Source organism: Bombus impatiens, unplaced genomic scaffold, assembly GCF_000188095.3.
Source record: "Bombus impatiens unplaced genomic scaffold, BIMP_2.2 scf_0417, whole genome shotgun sequence".
Lineage (NCBI taxonomy): Eukaryota > Metazoa > Arthropoda > Insecta > Hymenoptera > Apidae > Bombus > Bombus impatiens.
In genome coordinates this window covers 130717-143234 of record NT_176836.1, presented here as the reverse complement: position 1 = coordinate 143234, position 12518 = coordinate 130717, and the positions used below count along the sequence as shown (strand labels likewise).

Genomic DNA, 12518 nt, shown 5'->3' with positions numbered 1-12518 from the left:
TTGATTCTACACAAAAAAAGAAGTCGAAAATATAGAATAAAAAATTTCTTTTTTAATTTTTCCATGGAGACAACGATCTACAGTGAGATCCGTTATAACGAAACGCGATAAAGTGGACGCGTACCGAGCGAAAATTCAAAGTCGATTTTCTCGAAAACAAAGCCGGGAACGAAAAATTTTTATTCTATATTTTCGACTTCTTTTTTCGCGTAGAATCACCCTCTTTCCGCTTGTACCACCAGTTACCAACCACCCTGTATATTCCACATACGTATCATAATTAAAAGTTATTCAAAGTACAAATATATCGCAATATAGCAATAAGTAAGACTCGATATACAAGTTACAAAAATTACATTGGAATACACAAAATATAATTGCGATACATTTGCATACAAGTAACGTGTTAAAAAGCAAACGAAATTCTACTGAACGAGCACTTGTACGAACAAAGCTCGTACCAGGCTTTGAGTCTCATAGCAACAAATAGTATACATAGGCACATAAACAACAATACAACGTTAATCTTTTGCAACATGGAAAAAGCAATTCCAATAAGTTTTGAATAAATATCTCGCTTCACCTGAGCAAACAGCAGCCGAATATTCCCCCAAGTACATCACATAATCGCATTTCTCAGAATGTTTCTCCGTTTGGCAATGCAAAGTTATCAATCGAAAGTACAACCCGATAAGCAAATTATTGGAGGACGTCGGAGGTTCGACGAGATTCAATGGGATTTCTAGAGCAGATTTCTTGCTGAATAAAAATCCCATATTTTCAACTTGCTCGTAAAGATGCTCATTTATCTTTGCCAACTCATGGAGTTTATTTTCTGAAAAAATATCCCAACTCCAGAGTCGTCGTATTTGCAGGTCATCCAGAGACGACCGTCCGTAAAAATCGAGTAAAATGTGTTCGAAGAACCCCATTGTGTCTGTGATGGGAGGTTGGTGGAAAAAATCTTGGAAATCAATTTCCTGCGGATCGCCACTGAAAATGGAGCAAGGAAGAAATGTTATATATACTACGTCTGCGATATTGATTTTCACGCTTTTTGATTTTGTCTAAGATGAAATGAATGATAACGCCAGCTATCTTTCATATTCTTTTGGTAAATTGAAACTCGTTTACAATTATACATACGCTATCGCTCAAGAGTATTCGCAGACACTCGTGTCTCTTTCTTAGAAGACGTTTTAATGGCAATACCACAGTCAAATAAAATTGCAACGATTTCGTTCTACGTAATTGCCATAGTTTCGTACATTATAGCCAGATTAAACTGATTTTCGAAAGTCGATACTTTAATGACAAAATTATTTTTAGTTTAACAGTCCGGTTTAGTTATTTAATACTGAAATTTAGTTTTATCTCAAAGCTACAGTGAAATAAAACTGCAACGATTTCGTTCTACGTAATTGCCATAGTTTCGTACATTATAGCCAGATTAAATTGATTTTCGAAAATCGATACACCTCTTATCGCAGAACTGGTGTTTATAATCGTCTACCTCGTCACTTGGCCATTCCTCTATCTAAAAGATTCATATTAATTACATTAATATTTTATATACAAATATTTATTATAAATATTTATAATTAATTTGATACTAGCAGATCATGGACGAAACACTCACTTTCTCTCTTCTCTCATTGTGTCTAAGGTATAGGTCTGTTAGGTGAGCCTTACTGAAGAGTCCATACTAGAATTAATTTGTTATGAATTAAATATAAAATTGCATTTTAATTACGAGGCATATTAATATATAGGTTTTATACAAGTATTGTATATTATATTTATCTCATTTTATTATTACTAGTTTTTATATATTATATATTATATATAGATATTAATATATAACAAATAATAGGTAGGAAGACGTTAGTACAACCAGTGATATTCAAATAGCAAATGCATTAGTCAAGTATATCAGTATATACAGTAAACACTAAAATAAACCGTTGCAAATATAACAATGTAATTTAGATTTGTATCCAATCGATTCCATAGAACGTTAGTTATAAGTATAGTTTTAGAAAATTCGCACATAATTATGACAAGTGGATCAAAGTGTCTGGACACTTACGAGCGATAGTGTATATACATATAAGAGCTTCTTTATGTAAATTATTTCACTTATCATTTATCCTACACATTGTTTTATTTATCAAGCGTAGATATCATATATAAAGTATTACAAACGAATGAAAAAAATAACGAAAGACGTCAACTATTTTACTCCTCCTAACGCTACTTCGTCGCCTATAAGTCACATTCGTTGACTCTCCTTACCTGAGTTTCTCTAAAGTTAATTTCAAAAGGAATCCTTGTTGCTTGACCATCGCCAGTCTTGCGTTCTTCCTGAGATCGCACATTCTCAAGGTCATTGGATTTAGTTCACAGCACAGACCAGGTGCCTCGTCTCTGGCAATCTCTGACAAAACCAGGTCGACTTTTCTCAAAGCTTCGTGCTTCGACTTTGCGTCGAACGTGCCACAAAGTTCACGATACGAGTTTCTCAACGACTGCTCGAAAGCAAATCCTTTCGACATTTGTTGGACAGTGAACGATGCCACTTGCAACATTTCGTTTAGCTTGTACTGTTTATCGAACAGGCTTTGGTGAATTTTTAGCAGCAACCTTTGATGCCTCACGTTTCCCATGCCACAATTGTTTAACAAAGACATCACGTCTAAGGGATTAGCTAGAACAACGTGTTGAGGGGTCGGCACGCTGATTTCTACGCCTCTGTTTCTCATCGCTCTGTAACAACGCGCAGAAAGATGATTTTGTTACTGGTTTTATGTGGGGTTGTCGCAAAAGCTTTTTTCCTTCTATCGTTAGACATCTACTTTTCCAAAATTACAACGGTTTGTGCTCAGAAGATATCGTTCAAAGTGAATCTTCCATCTCATTTGTCGAGTCGAAGCTTTTACTACGGGGAAATTCTGTTGATGAAAGAAACGAATGGTAATGATGCGGTGTAAAGTTTGCAGAGCACGAAAAACGAGGTAGAATATGCCAATCAAATTGCAACAGTTTCTTTGGAAAGGATGGAAGGCAGCGATAAATCAGAGTGAAACATATATAATTCGATAATATTGTAGAGAACATGAAATATCGTACACCTAATGTCCAACGATAAAACGACAAGAACTTTTGGGGCAACCCTTGACAGAACTTAACGTTTCTAGTGCCGAACAACGATATATCGTTGTTAGCAACACTTGCGAAAAGGGCCAACGACGATATATCGTTGCGTGTGCGACGGCGCCTTACTATTCGCATCGCGAGACAACTTTATCTGAAAATAAATTTGTAAAACGTTATAAATGGTTGAATTTCTCTGCGGAAGCCCTGTGTGAGATGTTCTACAAATTGAAAAAATTGCTTATGGATTTAACTTTTTCTTATATTCCGCGATACTTGATACCGAGACTGTGTATACGCCAATGCCATAAGATAGAAATCCGATACGGGAGATTTGCTTGAGGTCGTAGTCACAGGTTTCAGATGACACTGTTTAGAACAGAATATCTGCTTACGTTTCACAAAATAATCTTGCATCGACAGGACGAGAGTAAAAGTTTTGGCGGGCTTGTGCGAACATCGAGCACAATTTGTAATCTGTGCAATAAAGGATTACACGGTGTATACATTAGTGATCATCGATGCTAAGTAAATTATTTGTGCGAGTAATAGTAAGTAAACATTACACATTTTCAATAGCTATAAATGTTTATAATAATGTTAGAATGTTATTTCAGTGATGTCATACTAGTTTATTTGTTCTCAAGCAATCATGGTATTCAAAATATACAAAAGCAAGATATACAAAAAGCAAAGATATACAAAAAGCAAGTATCATGGCATTATGCCTTGCTTTTTTACTTTCCTACATATGTAGAATAATTCAGTAGTGTATCTCTCTCAGATATCTTTGCAAAGTATAAATATACGAATGAATACACGTTAAAAATATAGAACCTAAGCAAAGATCCGTCTCAACTATTGAACATGCACTGAATATTATGCATTGCATATTTAATACAGTACGTTCTATACAATTGGAAATGTTGGAATGCCTGAAAAGAAACGAAGAATAGAGGAAAGTGTTTCGGACAAAAGTTGTATGGTATCGAGAGGGCATATTGTGCTTTTATCTATTTGATTTCGCGCAGATGACCTTCAAACGGATATATCCATTTTTTTATTGTTGACTGTTTATTGTTGTATAGCTGACATATAGACGTCTTGAAAACACAAAAGCTTTTTGTGCCTTTAGCACCATCCGTTTCTGCTTACAAACAAAACATCCAAGTTTGATGGAGCGATGTAAGGAATTAGATAAAAGTAAATGTTCGGAATTGATCGACTGCTATAGAAATGCTAAGAAACTGTGGTCTTATGTTTCGACAATGGCGTACCAGGAATAGCTTTATGAAAAACGTGTTTATGTGTTTACATATCAGATAACGAATTTGAAAGTTTAGAAGCGTGTCGTATTTTTTTAAATATTTGCGCGTTTCCAGTTAAATAGCACGTGCTGTATATGTATATGTATTTTTGCACTTTTGAGTTTTCCATAAATACATGAACATTCGCAGTCTAATCATTTCATCATATTTTTGAAGAGTGAGAATTCTTAATTCTTTCTATTTATATAAGAATAGCGATTAATAAAATTATAGTAAGAGTGGTTATTATGCAACTGATTGGAAGTTATAAGTACACAATAATAGATAAGACGTATAAAACAGGTGATAATGATACACGAAAACATTCTATTCCTAGTGATGTTACAAAATACATCAATAGAAAAGTAGCAACATATTCGAAAAAATGATTTTAAAGAGGAATAGATTAATGTTTTATTTCTAAAAAATACGACGAATATTGAGAAGAATATTTCAAAACTATATTAATTAATGCAGAAAAAATTGAAGATGTTCAATGTGAATTTTTAGGTTTTATATAACTTTAGGCTTGTACGATCATTTAACGAGTGTTCGTGGAATTGTGTTCCATTCGCTTGAAATATAGCGTTTAATGCTGTCGATTAAAATAATTGATTGGAAATTAATAAATGCAAATTATATCTTACATTTAAATATTTTATATCCGCAAATAATTAATCCTTGCATCAGTTGTTATTAAAGGATCGTAATACATAAATTAAAATGAAGAGAAATAAGTGTAATTTTTTGTGTACATGTATTGATATTCACTCAATGTAACAATTCATAATACTTGGAAATGTTTGAGTTTTTTGCATATATGATAAATTTTCTCTCTTTGCTCGTTAATATGCAAGCGACGTGGTAATCGTCCGAGAAGAAAATGTGCTACGTAAAAATGATATTTGAAATATAAATTTCTAGCTACGACTTATTTACGTGTGCAAGTCAGATTAAATCATCTTTTCCACATAAAATTACAAGTATTGATCTTTTTTAAATCCATAATCGTCGTATGTTATATTAGTACATATTATGTAATTGACACGTTCGATAAATCTTATTCCATATATCTTATTTATTATCATGTATAAAAATACCTCTTATGCGTTTATACAATACAACTGTAAAATATTACTCAACGTAAGATAGATTATTTTATAAATGCACCTCTTCAAAGTTAATAATTCTGACATACACTCTTTTGTTCGTCCAGCAGAAGAATATACGGCAACCATTTAAGAAACATAATAGTACTTCTACAAAAGCTATCGTTTCAAATTATGCTTCTCCGATGTAAAATCCTATCTTAATCGCCCTGTGTCTCTCCGTTGTTTTCTTCGTTTCCCATGTTTCCTCTATTTTGTCAATAGTATTGAACTGGTTCGCGCATATACAAGTCATAACATTTGCTTATTCGTACGTCAGAAGCAGGCAACATTAACTTCTAAACATTGAATTCTATGCATCGCGCGTTATCATTCTCGGAAAAATGTGACACAAACATATGCTGAAATTCCTGTGCTTCACGTATCCGAGGGCATCGATTCGCAATCGCGATTGTACGTATATTTCCAGGGAATAACGAAAGCATTTGGATAACGTGAGAATAACGTAGGAAATAATTCATCGTTTAAACATGGTATACACGATGGACTGCGATTTGTCGAAACAAACTGCACGTATACAATGGAACTCGATTTATTCGAACTCTATCTACCATGAATGAACATCGTCGGAATGCGCAATTTATCGAATTCAGCTCGCCGCTGAGCTTATGTTATTGCGCTAACCCTTCGCGGCGTACCGCTTATCCGAACTAATGACATTCGTAAAACTAATCGTAATGCGTCTTCTGTTAACCCTTTTAGCGCCGAACAACGATATATCGTTGTTAGCAACGCTTGTGAAAAGTGCCAACGACGATGTATCGTTGCGTATGCGATGCCGCTTTGCTATTCGCATCGCGAGACAATTTTATCTTAAACTAAATTTGCAAAACGTTATAAATGGTTGAATTTCTCTGCGGAAGTCCTGTGTGAGATATTCCATAAATTGAAAAAATTGCTTATGGGTTTTAACTTTTTGTTATATTCCGCGATGGTTGATACCGAGACTGTGTATACGCCAGTGCCATGAGATAAAAATCCGATACGCGAGATTTGCTTGAGACCGTAGTCACAGGTTTTAGATAAGACTGTTTAGAAAAGAATATCTGCTTATGTTTCACAAAATAATCTTGCATCGACAGGGCGAGAGTACAATTTTTGGCGGGCCTGTGCGAACATCGCGCACAATTTGTTATCTGTGCAATAAAGAATTACAGGGTGTTTAAGTTAGTGATCATCGATGCTAAGTAAATTATTTGTATGAGTAATAATAAGTAAATATTACACATTTTCAGTAGCCAGATAACTATAAATGTTTATATAATAACGTTAGAATGTTATTTCAGTCATGTTGTACTAGCTCACTTGTTCTGAAGCAAGTAATCCTCACGCCTATTGCGCATCATGACATTATCATTTAGTTTTGTATTTTAATATTAGAAATTGTGTTCCATATAATCGAGAATGCAGTATTTATACTCTACGTGTTCTACATCAAACTATGACCAGACCATGACTATTCTTATTTGCAAATACTGTGTTTATAAAAGAAGACTGATTTCTCCACTTTTCCTATCGATTTTGAATAAGTATAATCATTATGATTATTATCATTTTCAACAAATTTTGAACTACAATTGGCATTAATTTATTCTTCCTTTATTTCTAAGTGGAGAAGCGGACTTTCTCTCACAGATGGCGTTTCATACGGCGGTTCCACATCGGTAAATAGAAGACATGACACGCAACCATTTATCGCTGCTGAGGTCCACTATACTTGTGTCAAAATCGGTAGTACGACACAGGTTAAGTTGACCATTCCCTTAGGGGAAGAAGCCGCTACATGTGACTTTGACTGACTGTCTGTGACAGTCTCGAGCTTCTGCTCATTTCCCTTTATATAGGTTGCCCCCGAAAGAGAAAGTTTTCTTTCGGGGTGGGGAAACGATTCCTTCTTTTATGGAAGGCCCTTGCGCATTTTTCCAAGTCCCAGGGTTTACGGCAGGCGATGTGGCCAATACATACGCTTAACCCCTGGACCTTTCTTCAAGGCCATGTACCGCTACATTTCGTGATATGTTCCTTTATGAATTTTCTAAATATCATTTTTACCTTTTTTGGGGATATTTTTCCAAAAATTACAATTATCAAATTACATCAAATTGGTTCGGTATTCCTCGCTTAGGTGCAATCCTTTCGTTCGGAAATAAAAGGGTTATTACTTACCTGGATATTTCCCCGTGACGAGGATCCATGGCGAGGAACAACCTGAAGTTCTCATGAGCTTGCACGGTAAACACATTTCCACCTTCATCGACGCCTTTCTCGCCGATCGTTAGAGCGCCGTTTGGTTCTAGCAAGCCATTCAATCGGTCCAAAATTGCTGGGCTGCAGAGATTCACCTGGTCGAGCAGTAACCACGTGCCATTTTGTAGACACTGCAATGGAAAATGGAATTCCCTTATCGATTTCCTTTGAAGCCCAACGCTTTGATAACAGATTTCATAGAAGCCAATCATTCATCTTAATTTACCATTCTTCTAACGGATAAGATTATAGATGACAATAGAAAATTTGTATTAAAAATAGACAGAAAGCGAAGAAACTATCATCAGAAGCGAAGAACCATAGAATATAAAAACAAATACAAATGGATATTATTTTATAATGTTTTTAGTGAATGTAACTTGGTAAATAGATGTTTTGTAAATAAATTATCTGCAACATAAGTGCTCGATATAGTAAACGTAAATTTATTTAAGTCGATGTAAATGAAAACTTTAACCAGCTACATATGTAAATTTATAGCTAGTTGGTAGTTTTTGAGGTTAAGAAGCAAATCGCCCAGAATAACAAAGAATACTGCACGTTATTAAAAATAAAATATAAAATAATAAAATAAATGTCTCATTATGTACTATTGCGTCGTTTAGAAATATACACAAGAAACTGCAATAAAACGATAAAAGCAGAGCAATAAACTTTGCATACAGTAAGACATACGAAAGAATTTTGAATTCCACAGCGATAGAACCAACAAACTACCTGACCTTAATGTATACCACTGTCGATAAAAAGAATTATTGGACAGATTAACCGGCGAACTAGGTTGAACAACGGCGATAAGACAAGGAATGAAATATAAATTGGAAGAGAACGTAGCATGTCAGCTGTGCAGAGACAAAGAATACAAAACACATAAAAATGAGACCAATCACATTGAGAAACAAGGAATGAACGGAAACAATAACAAGAACGATCGAAAAACTGAAATGAAAACTGGCAAACTTCGTAAAGGAAAGTACGAAGTCGAAGACCTTCTGCACGAACGAATAAAGAAACGAAAGAAAAACGAACGCAAACATAATATCAATGACTGACGCACAGAAGACACATAGTAACACATACAGGTTTGTATCATAGTAAACTAAGATGTAAATGGACGAAAGTAATTGTACAAACAATTAGTTAAATAGGCAGAAACCTCGGTACAACGAAGGAATAAAATTCCTCTTCGTTCTTTATTTTGTAAGGGCACATGAGTCAGAGGACGATGCGAATCGAGAGCGACTTGTGTTGTTGTTTTGCCTTGGGACATTGACACCGCCTTGACGTACTAAACGTAGCGATAAACAAACTTCGGGCAAAACAATGTCGCCGCTACGTGCAAACGTCCATCGAAGTTGAATTTAAACTTTGCGGTACTCCCCCGACCAGTATAAGTAACCGAGGACGATCGTTAAGACAGTCAGTCTTTGGAGGAATCAGTTATCAACTGACGAACGATGATCAACAGTGTATGGCAAATAGTTTGAAATATATTGACTACACTAAGCATCAACTCATCTCATCACTATATACACCAACACGATTAAACGTACTCCACAAACTATTGGCTTGGCAACTACGTGATTTTGTCAATGCCATCTAATGACAAAATCCACAATCACTTAGTTACCAACCCAATAGAAACTCGTAGGATAATTATGCGATGCGCGTTATTGAAATACAAAATGAAGGAAACAAAGAAAGAGAATGCGAATATGAATCTAACACAGTTCTCTGTGCTTTGATGTCTAAATATCATCGTAAAACAGTGTGTGAACAGAGAAAAATAAAAAAGAAAAGAACTGCTTACCTTCACCAACACGCTGTCAACCCACTCGAATTTTCCACCAGCGTTCAAGCATTTGTCCTTCTTTACAGCAGTCGATAGATCGGTCAGCTTTTTCTCGATCTCGTGTAATTCCTGTTCGCAGGAAACCTCGAGCTCTTTCATCGCTGACACCAGCTTCGATAATTCTTTCGTTTTACGTAGAAACTGCTTGGTCTCCGTCGACATGGTCGTTTCCATTGTTTCCTCATCCCCTGAATCCAAACAAAACATTCGTAAACCGAAAATATTTCGCTGGAACGGAGTTTGGCAAAAAAAAAAGGAAGAAAAAGAGGAAAAGAAAGAGAATAAAAGAAAGGAGGGCAGGAACGACGTGGTTTCGTTTCTAGAAATGAATTAACGATGGATATGTGGTCTAGCTATGCTTGGTAAATTTGCCTCTCGACACATTAAAGGTCAGATCTCGATAAGTGAGTCTGGACAGCTAAAATCTCGTAATGAAGTATCACGGTGAAAGTAAAAGGAAAACAGTGATTCATAAGACTAATTCCGTGAGCGCCGCGACGTTTTAAAGACGTTTACTGTTTAAAAGTTACCAACTTAAGCAGAAACTTAAACCCTCGCTTTCCTCGAGAGTGCGAGTAACGAGGAAATAAATTTACACTTTATCAGTTTACTTGGTGGTGATGCGAAGCGAGTTTCGGATTAATATTATTCGCAGATTTGCGACTGATTATAAATTAAAAGGCGTGCAATTTATTAGCAGGAAGAAAGCAGGAAGTTAAACAGGAACAAATAGAGAAATTCTAAATTATTCGCTCGCCATTAAAATTCATCCGCAGCGAACGTAGAGACCATTGCTGCCAACGGTTAATTTCAACATCAATTTTACACCACTTTCGTCACTACGCTGTGTTCTATGACGAAAATGACAAACTAGTCGAAACGATTTATCATTAGAAATTACGAATTTCATTCGGCGCTGGCTCTGTTTCGGTTTAGACTCTCCAGTACCATTCTTTTCGTTCATTGCGAACGGTAAGTTTTTCAAATTAGTATAAAACTGTGGGAGCTTACAAAGCAACGCAACTGACGCAACCGAGCAAGGTACTTTAGTACTAAATAACAAATTACTGTACAAATAATGAGAAAGATTATCCGCGACAAAATGCCGATTAATAGGCTATTGGTCGGTAAGCGTCGACGACAAAAAGCCGATTAACAAGGTATCGGTCGATAAGTTGGTCGATAAGGTACCGGTTATCGGTAAAGTGTTAAAGTGTGAGGAAAATTTGTAGAGCTAACGTTTCTGCCACGTTTTATATTTAAAAGGCATCGGCGATTGCAAAGATTCGTACGAATGGATAAGTAGATTTACCTGTAGATAAATGTCGAACATTTTCCAAGAGAGCATGGTAACGGGCCACCTCGTTCAAGTTCTCCTTCTTCAATTTCTTTCTTAAGATGCCGATCAAGAGTGTCTGCACACGTTCCAGTAATTCCTCCAAGTGTCTATCGTAATCCGTCTGCAACAAACAAGTAACACGAAATGTATCGACTGGAACGATACCAAAGAAAATAATATCCGATCCGACATACGAAATCGGTAAACGTCGCTACGAGCTGCGAAGTTCAAACGACGAAGATCGTAATTTTTCACTACCGTCGCAGCCTGTAACTGCAACGAATCTACGTGTTTCGTGAATCGACGAATCACAGCGTGTGTACGATTCTGTGCAAAATCTGATTGCCAAATCTGATAGATAAAAATGTAACTCTTATCGATTGTAGATCTTTTAAAATTCTCTTTACGCGTCGTTTGGTAAACGCGTCGATCGTAATATAGGTTGGTAACTAAGTGATTGCGGATCTTGCCATTAGGTGGCAAAACCCGCCATTGGCAAAACCCGCAATCACTTAATTTCTAACCTAATAATTGAACTTGTCAAGAAATATCAGGTTGTTCGGTGCGATTTTGAAAAAGTTACGTCGCTTTAACGGGTGTCTGGTGGATAATACGACCAACAGTAAGAAGAAACACGAACAAATAGATCAGCGGAAAGAATATACGAGCGGTTAAATATTATAATGCGAAAGTAGAGTTTCCATTGGGCAGGATAAGGTACTTAAGGTAGAATGGTACCTTCCTTTACTCTCTAGAAATTGAAAAATGCTTCTCCGCTTCCTTCATTAATTTTCTCCGCTTGCAGCTAAGTGCCTCTCCTCTATAATTGTTTTCTTCCTTTTTGCCCAAGCCACTCATCTCCGATGAACGAAGAAATCAGGAGGGGACTCAACTTTCCATTAACATCTCTGGTCACGCGAAAGGCTAAACTCGTTTCCATATTCGTTTCGATATTCACGACGAAGCAACTTTTAATTCGCGTTGAAACAGAATATGCAAACGTTTCCTACTCTCGTCCATAATAAATAGCTCTGCTTATTTTCGCGATTAATCAATTTTTACGTTTTTAACGAACGAACCGATTGCTTTCAAATACTGCGAATTTTCTATTTCCTATTTTTTTTTGTTTAAAGTATGAATATTACGTATATTTTACACATATTTGTATAATATGTATATATTTAAAATATAAATATAACACAGATAAATGCGTATGTATTTTTTCTATTTATTTTTATATTTAGAGAAATATAAGAAAGAAGAACATGGCGTGCGAATAACATGAAATTTATTTCTTTATTTCTAACGTTTTATCGAACGATATAAAATTCTTAGATCCGATCAGAAGGCGTTAAAAAATTATCAGTCAGAGCTTTGCTTGATAGTAAATTGAATACTGATATATATTACGATATTAAATTTTCTTTGTT

At 35.6% G+C, this 12518-nt stretch overlaps 1 protein-coding gene across 1 annotated transcript in view; it reads right to left on the bottom strand.

The window, feature by feature from the left end:
- LOC100745621 (midasin) overlaps window positions 1-12518 on the bottom strand; it is a 142173-nt gene that overhangs the window by 13837 nt on the left and 115818 nt on the right. Inside the window, exons 16-20 of the mRNA XM_012386689.3 lie at window positions 11062-11209; window positions 9708-9937; window positions 7796-8007; window positions 2296-2766; window positions 584-993 (exon numbers count right to left, since the gene is read on the bottom strand). Coding sequence (XP_012242112.1) covers window positions 584-993; window positions 2296-2766; window positions 7796-8007; window positions 9708-9937; window positions 11062-11209 — 1471 coding nt within the window. The remainder of the gene's footprint in view (window positions 1-583; window positions 994-2295; window positions 2767-7795; window positions 8008-9707; window positions 9938-11061; window positions 11210-12518) is intronic.